Source organism: Aegilops tauschii, chromosome 4 (genome assembly GCF_002575655.3).
Source record: "Aegilops tauschii subsp. strangulata cultivar AL8/78 chromosome 4, Aet v6.0, whole genome shotgun sequence".
Taxonomy (NCBI): Eukaryota; Viridiplantae; Streptophyta; class Magnoliopsida; order Poales; family Poaceae; genus Aegilops; species Aegilops tauschii.
In genome coordinates this window covers 250,076,617-250,085,471 of record NC_053038.3, presented here as the reverse complement: position 1 = coordinate 250,085,471, position 8,855 = coordinate 250,076,617, and the positions used below count along the sequence as shown (strand labels likewise).

Below are 8,855 nucleotides of genomic sequence, written 5' to 3'. Positions count from 1 at the left end.
TCGGACGGTGTAAGATTGGTCTGATAGATGCAACCTAGCAGTTGTCTGATGCCTAATGGTGTTCATAGGAATATCATACATGTCAACTAGACAATTTTGATGAAGTGGCCCCTCAACCAACTCCTATCAAGCATGAAGTTGCCCCTCAACCAACTCCTATCAAGTGTACCATACTAAGTTATCTTTAATGAAAGTATCATCCATATCAACTGACAATTCTGATTATGTGGCACCAAAAAAAAAGCTTCACTGCATGCAAGATTTAGAGAAACGCCGAGTATCTGAGCTCAAGCTCAAATGAGCTTGATGAACAATAAAACCAAAAGATATTCAAAACAAATAAAAAATTCTGAATTTTTCTTTTTGGTGAACTTCGACAAATGTTCTAAGTGCTTGCAATATTTTATCATGAGATCAGATTTTTGGACGTTGTGACCAATAAAACAAAATTGATGCTACTTTCAAAAGCATTTTGCAACACATATTTTGTCTTTAGTTTTTTTGCCACGCCTGACAAATGTGATCTTTATCAAAGTTCCACAAAAAAAGGAATATTTTCTTTTTTTTCAATTTACTGTTTATCCAAGCTCATTTGAGCTCAAAGAGTACTTTCGGTATTTGATTTTTAGGCTTATTTTGACCAGCTGTGGTTAATTTTGTGCATGAAGACTGTTCTGCACTGCAGATAATGTCAGCTGCCACAAAAAACAACAAAGCGCTCAGACTGATCAGACAGCTTGGAACGAAACTACCGAGAATCAAATCATGGAGCTGGGCTAAGCACCAGCGTCGTAGACGGTCCCTGACAGATAACGTAGTCCAGGGTTAAAAATGTGCACTCTGCATAAATATCCATGTAACAACTAATACACGGCACAAAGTAGGTAACGTTCCTTCCAAATCCTGGTACAATAATGTCGAAAATGATAGCAGATGACAGCAATGCTCACATCTGAATATAAAATGTTTGTTCAGTAATAAGCAGCAAAAGGATGACCACCGTCTCCGCAAACATGGGGTATAAGGAAATACTCATTTTAAAGCAACAACCGTGCCTCTTTATTCTTCCTCCTCGGCCTCCTCGAGCCATTTGACGAAAGGCTCCAGAGCTTTCACGAAAGATTGCCTGCCGAATGATTAACTATAGTTACTAGGAGCTTCATCAAGATTAAATGCTATCAATATTTCTAACAGATGACTTCTCAGTAACTAGTTACCTTCCTTTTTGGTTTGAACCCTTGCGGAACCAAAGAAGTATGGTATCTTCAGCTAGGACATCTTGATCATACAGTGATCTTATAATTTCAGGGAACAGCTTCATCAACTTAGCATCCTCATAACACTGTGTCTGGACCTTGTATATGAGTTCCAGTTCTAGCTTTCCACTTGTGCAAAATGCATTCATAAGACCAGCCCAAGCATTCACCTATGGACAACACAACAAATAAGATGAATCCCTTTCAAAATAATATCACTAGTAGTTACTCCCTCAAGTGATTTAAAACACCTTACATTTGTTTGGACGGACTACATGCCTAACCAACTAGCTACAGATGCCCTAAGCTTGTTATCCCATGACAGGCCACACTTGTTATAGCTTTCACAATAATGGAATGCTCAAATTCACTCTACCAACTTCTAAAGCAACAAAATAATCAGCCCTCACTCAATGCAAGAAACTTAGAAGCCTATCAACAGCAACAAAAATCCATGACATGTCTTATAATTTCAACTTCTATGTAACTTGCCAGACCAAATTTACCGTTTCGTAAGGACATGAGCAAGCAAAAAAAAACCATAGCACATGGGGCAAGACCAATGGAGTCCAACAGCATTGTTTGGATGTGAGGTAAGTAGCGCAACGCTGAAAGCAAACTGAACCCAGTATCCTGGTGTAGGAAAGTTTATTATGTCGTTACTTGAGATTTACTTCTTTCCCTAGGACTTATGAGCACTTTCAAGAGAAAAACATAATTCCAACACAGATCTTACCTGCCTAAGTGCTGAATTAGAATTTTGCTGCTGGTTCTTTCCAGACCACTGAACAGCCTCCATCAGCACATCCCACAGCATGCGAACAACCTCTATATCAGGAAATTTAGCATCTTTAACCTGTTGCTTGACAACCTCAGTTACTTCAGATATTTCAGCTTCTTCATTGATCATAGTGGTCAGAGTTGACTTTATCTCCTTGAGCTTAACTTCAAACATTTTCTTGCTATTGTACTCAACAAGGCTAGTCAAACCTTCTTTGCTGATGTAAAAAAGTAAAAAGATCAGCTGGTAACAAAATAAACAGCAAAACTACACTCCCGTGCAAATGAGAACATGAAGAAATTGAATCAACACAAACAGCGTCTAAAAACTCACGTGAAATGCTCAGACAAAGCCTCAGAGGTTCTCTTTCCTGATGGAAAAAATTCAAGTAAATTGTCCTCCATTTTGCCTTTCTTTAAAAGTGCAATCAGATCATCCAAACTATTTTCCTTCAGATATTCCTTGAAGAACTCAGTAATGAATGAAAGCACTATCCCTTTGGCAACAAGATTGTCCTTAAGCAATGGCTGAAAGACAGTTTCAGGTGGCAGACCTGATAATTTCTGAGAAAATGCAAGTGCCGTGAAAATGGCAAGTTTCTGTCTCTCATTTTCTTCAAAGAACTCCAAAGACTGGAGAAATTTTCGCATAACATTTTCAAGACTCTTTATTAAGAAAGGCCTCCTGCGCAATGTTTTCTGAATAAAGAGGACATAAGGTAATATTGCTTCACGTTGTGCTGCACAGTCAATGAGAGAATAGGGGTGGCGCTCTCCCTCTTCTTCGGGTTTAATCGTACCAGGCTGAGTACGCACACCAATGAAAACAACCTGCATTCATGCATTCACTCAAACATTAACCTTTCTGATTTGCATGGAGGGGGGCTACTTATTATAGGTATGCCACTGTGCAAGAGTTAATGCTGAAACATGAGTCAGTTTGAGCATATAAAAATGGGTAACTGAAAATGAGTAAGAGGAAATCAGAAGTAGAAATCTCAGATTGCAAAATGAGAAAGAGAACAGCAAAAACAGCAAACAATAACTCGATCCACCGTCTACCAATCTTCTAGCATGCAGATAACGAAAGAGTACTCGTGTCGAACCTTTAGCTTCACATATATAACAATCGATTATTTTGTAAATTAAATGTATGTATAAAAAATTGAACGTAGTGAATTGCACACTAAAGACAATTAAAAAATTAACTAGACAGAATTCGAAGCCATTTAATTTTAAAGTTTGACATGCATATTCGGAAAATGTTAGCATGAAGATTGCAATTTCATAAAAGGAGTTCCAAATCTTACATAAGCCAACTGTAAACGAGCATAAAATTCAGAAAAGGACACTTTCAAACAATCTTAAGACTCTTGCAATATAAACTGTAGAAACAAAGATAATCAGTGTAGCTCAATTAAGCGATCCATAAATGTTGATACTGGGAGAAAGGCATGACCATATGCAAACGAGGCATACATGAAAAATGTTCAATATAGAAACTGGACCATGCATACCTCAAAGAAAGTGTCACCGTAACGTGAGAAGTTGAGATCTGATGACTCTATACTTTTGGCAACAAGTTCCTGCAAGACATCACTTTATTCATATTGACTGCTCAGGGTAGAAAAATAAAATAGAAGGCAAAGGCGTGTTTCCAGATTCATAACATTAGTCATAGATACATATTAGATGTTAACTAATATGAAAAAAGCAACGCCCTAGTCCAGCTAATCAGCCTAATCTTCAACAAGGACCCCCACTTTTATTCACTATGCAACTCTTCCTTTATCTCGCACAAATCTATGATTTGTAAACAAAACTGTTGCATTGACTGAACTCCAGTTGACCATATTTAATGAAGTAAGTTGTCAAAGAGAGAAGCACTGATCGATTTCATTTTCAATTGATAAGCACTGAAAGTCCTTAGCTAATTTACCAGGCAAAACTCACAAGGTAGATTTTCTAAAACTACCTATTGCAAATATTAGTAATCCTGAGATGTCCCTATGTTTAGAAAAAAAGCTAACTGCATATATCTCACGAGGAAGTAACATTTTGATGTTCGACAATGTTTCCAACCTGCAGACGCTTACAACTTACAAGCATTACAACAGGTGAAATTCAGTAAGTTAAACAGTGGCTAACCAGGTCTCCAGCATTATCCAGATAAATCTGGACAATTGCATCAGAGAACGACGAAGGGTCCAAAGGAGCTGCGATATTCCGCTTGCGGGTCTTAATCCGCTGGCCTCTGCAGTACATAAAAAAATTATAATGGTACACACAAGCTCCCCAACAAACAATTTGCAGGCAATAAAAGATAGGAAGTAAATCAGAATCATATTATAATAAGATAACTCTGTAAAGCAAATATCGTTCAACAGGAAGAAAGTTTCTTATGTTAGTGTGCATAGTTGGAACAACACTATACAGATATCAAGACAAATGCAAACAACCACTATGATATTGTGAGCATGAATTTGTACAAGTGTCGCATGAAATGTTGATTAGGAACAAACCCAGTTAGAAAAAGTAGGGTTTGAGGCCAAAGCACTCCGGCCAAAAAAATAAAAAAGGATAACACCTTTTGTTGCAAGGCATGCCGTACTGAAAAGTCAGAAATCCATAACATGCAGACAAAAAGTATCAGTGAAACGAATTTATTAGACACATATGAATAGCTGGGCAGACACATGTCCGGTTGCATCACAAATCAACAATACATTAACTAATATGATCACAGCATCGACGATGAAAGAATGAAACAAGGGTGTGAGTGAACATAGGAGTATTACCCGAGGGTGGGCTTCTCCTTCGAGCTGCAATGAATTAACACAAATTAGAGCATACCAGGAAAAAATGATATGGAAATAAAATAGCTAGAAACTTCTTCTCGGTGAATGAATATAGTGGCCTACAGATACACTATTCTGCCTGATTGGTTTCTACTTGTTGAACAAAAAGATCACAAAGAGCAGAGAAACAAAATGTTGTAAATTAAAGTACAACCACAGGACTTTTACTTAAGGGATATTTGGTTTGTTCCACAGTTTGCCTTTCCATGGCTATCTGTAGGCACGCCACAAGCTTTTAGGCATTGATCCTTCCCACATTTGTGCTCTGCTGCACTTTATTATCCATATCCCCATGTGTGAGTCAGTGTTTTGCCAACTTGCTTAGTCATACACACTACCTAAGCTTCGCTGTGGCAGAGTTAACCTTGACAAAATCAACGAACATGCCCTTACTTCCTACTTCGTCAATCCCTCCTAAAATGCCTAGATCTAACATACCAGTTCGTACAAAGATATCTGAGGCTGCTTGGTTGGCAGGTAAATTGTCGGCAAGCCAACAACAGTTGTCCTTCACTTGGTTTGATTCCACACTTGGCAATTGGCTTGCTACCATAATTTTACACTAGCACATATGCCCGTGCGTTGCAACGGGGTAATAAAGATATATACATTATTCTACAGGCAAACTTGATCAGGACACCTATACTAATTTCATAGAAATTTTGTTAAAATCTTCAACGAAGTCAACAATGCATATAATACTCGCATTTAATCTTCGATAAAACACAGAGGTAACAAACTCCGATAACTGTAGATAAAACTACAGTGTATTATAGTCTTTGCTAAAAAACGAAGGAGGCTAGTTGTTAAAAACAGGTTCTCAAAGATCTTAGGCGTTGGTGTGGGGCAGTCTCGGTAGCACCCTATCCTTTACACATGACAAGGTTGTCTCCGCTCTCGATCCTTGTTGTCTGCAGGCAGGATCAACACTCCACAGCTCAGAGTACACGGTAGGCAGCCTTCTCCGGTGACAACTGGGTGTGTGCGTTAATATGTTATCCAGCTGTATTTTTTTGTTTTATCTTTCATCTGCTTTGTAAGAGGTTTCTCTCATCACCTTGTATCTGTTCGGCCCTTGGCGGGGCGTTCATATATATAAAGCGGGGGGAAGCCTGTTTCAAGGGTTAAAACAGGTGATGTTTCTCTGACACATGCTCTTCTGGTCTCTTTTTTTTAAGTTTTCAACCAAACCCATATGTTCTCAATATTTTCCAATTCAATATGATTCCCTGCTATCCATTCATCTAGCACACAAGCAGCAGCTTATCAGAAGGCAATCAAGAGCAGTGCGAGCAGTTAAGCATGGCAGCATCAAGTTAGGAGAGCCTCTTTTTGCTGTAGGGTGGCATTCACAAAACACCACTTGATCAATACAAAGTAAGGGAAGTTCGTACAGTTTTCACAAAATTCAGCTGGCTCAGATGGTTAGCGGGTAAGAATTTACCACTCCAGGTTGCTAGTTCGATTCGCACAGCTGCCTATTTTTAGCTGATTATAGGATAGTATTGCTGCTCTGTATGGGCCTTGGCCTGGGGAAAGCTGCTTAAACGGAGTTGTGCAGCGTTGATAGGCAGGCTCATTAGCAAAGCGCGGGGAAGCAGGCCCATTAACGCGGATGTAACCAGCAACATACAGAAGGCACGTTGGGGTGGTGGACGAAAATTTGCGATGTATGAAAGGCGGGGTGACCGACGAAAATTTGAGGGAAGAAAGAATCCTCCCTTCAATATTATTATTATTATTATTAGGTATAGATATTGGCTTCCTTGACGACCTTCAGTTGGCTTAGGTAAAAAAAATAGCAAATATTGCTTACCAACTATGGAGCGTCTACTTGAAATATACAGGTCAAGCAAAGGCAAGAAGCTTTCACCAAACCACGACTCTTTGCTATAATAAAGAGAGACAAAGCAACAAAATTCAGAAACTCATTTGTCACAACTAAGATGAGCAGATTTAGCATACAAGTCAATAAAAAGATCACAATGAAATACAATAGATAAAAAAAATACAGGTTTTCACCAATAAAGCCCCATGTTGTTATAATTAAACCACAGCAGTTAACATTATGAAATAAGCAGTTGATATGAAAATTCATATGCTCGCCAAAGAAATATTGACACGGCATATACAAACTCGGAGTTGTAGAAAGGGGGGGGGGCAAATAAATATTTATTGAGAGAAACGGAGACCAGTAAGAATTGTCAAAATAAGAATTCATGTAACAAATGTTAACAACCTTGCTTCAATTAATCCAAGGCCCAAAAAAGTAACAAGCACCCCTCAAAAAAAGTAGCAAGTAACATAGAGACAATCACCTGTGTCCATAAAAAACTGAAAAAATATTCATCTCAGACAATAATAGTGGCAGACCAATTACTGTGCACGAAGGAATGGAGGAACCTAAAGGACTGATAAGAGCATAGCAACTTCATCCAACGTTTCACAACATCAAAAGATCATCAAATCCTTAACTAGGAAAATCAAGAAACCCTAAACGTCGGAAAGAAAACTCTAGTTATTGCACATCTAAGTGAGTGAATCAAGCAGAAAGAGAAAAAGGAAAAAAAATATCCACACGAATCTCAACGTAAGATCAATCACATAGGACTTAGATGTGCAATACTTATGGAACATCTAGATGTGCTTTAGCAAAACTGTTCTTAATAAGCAGGAAAACACTTACCTCGCACGGATTAATAAACAAAAAATGCCAGATGGAACCTAACCGCGCAAAATCAGTTGGATCTGATCAAAACCAAGTGTGGAATACTGGAATGTCACGCTAACAGCGTTGTTCGCACTTCCAGAATCGATTGCAGTATCCGAGAGCGCAAAAATCATGAACTATCGCCACCAAGCACAACCTACTAATACTAGCACGCTAAACAGGACGAAGAGTCCATCCCTCCGATCCAGGCAATCCTACGAAGCTCCGCGGATCCATCAGCCATCAAACAAGGAAAGGCAGAGATCTAGTAAGGCGGCGATTGAGTCCATCCATACCTCATAAACAACGATCTGGCACGGAGAGGAGAGGTGAAGGAGATCGGGGCTTCGAGGAGGTCGGTTGTGCGGCCGCCGAGGCGATGATGGGTGGAGTGATAAAAACCTAGCTTTCGGGGATGTGCTGCGGCGGTGGCAAGAGGTGCGTAGGGAGGAGATGGAATAAACGGGGCAGGGTGAGTAGGGAAAACGAGTGGTGGGGATTGACCGGGACCGGGAGTTGCGTGTGCGGGCTAGTGGAACATGTGTTGGGCTGAACACAGGCTGTTCAGCCCGGCCTGCCGTGAAGAATGAGGATTGGATCGTCATTAGCGCCGGTAGCAGAGTAAACTCCTAAAAAAAGTAAATTGCACAAACCATCATCTACTATCTATCTACCTAGGCGGCTGACACGCGCCGGTCTATCCGCGCACGTACGATTCGGTTTATAACAGCCGCACAATTCCTTCGTCCCGAACTGCTCCACTACTAAAAAAAACAGCTTGTCGAGTTCATCCCGAGCAGCCCCGTGTTCCTAAATACATCAGCCAGCTCGCCGGTTTTTCACGTTGCGCTGCCCATCGCTGCCAGCCGCCGGCTGACTCCCGTCGGTTCCATAGGACGCCCCCTTGTCGGTGGTGGTCGCCATCGCATCCACGTCCTCGCCGATTCCAACAGGATGTCGCCTCCACTCGTATCAAAACAACACCGTCGTAGCAAAACGCTCGACGTATCTGTCGTTGCAGCACCTGGCCGCCGCCGTAGCACACGCCGTCGCCGCACCACCATGCCTCCGGCCGCAGCACTCAGTGTCGCCGCTCGCACCCAGTGGAAGCTTTTTTCCATGCTGGTTGAAGCTTTTCCTCATGCCGGTTGAAGCTTTTTTTCACCGGTCGACGCGCTTGCACAGGTCGAACGAATGATGGGCCAATGAACTCCATTTAAATGGATGTAGCAAAATTCTTGTAGCAAAAAA

The 8,855-nt window shown here is 40.6% G+C and overlaps 1 protein-coding gene across 1 annotated transcript; it reads right to left on the bottom strand.

The window, feature by feature from the left end:
- Window positions 1-825: 825 nt before the first annotated feature.
- Window positions 826-8,175, bottom strand: LOC109752050 (uncharacterized). Its single transcript, XM_020310919.4, has 8 exons — window positions 7,901-8,175; window positions 4,835-4,858; window positions 4,185-4,290; window positions 3,554-3,622; window positions 2,371-2,867; window positions 1,993-2,254; window positions 1,218-1,426; window positions 826-1,126 (listed from the first exon to the last, which is right to left on the bottom strand). Exons 1-8 carry the CDS (start codon window positions 7,903-7,905, stop codon window positions 1,060-1,062), a joined length of 1,239 nt encoding a protein of 412 aa, XP_020166508.1. The 5' UTR covers window positions 7,906-8,175; the 3' UTR covers window positions 826-1,059.
- Between the last annotated feature and the right edge of the window lie 680 nt (window positions 8,176-8,855).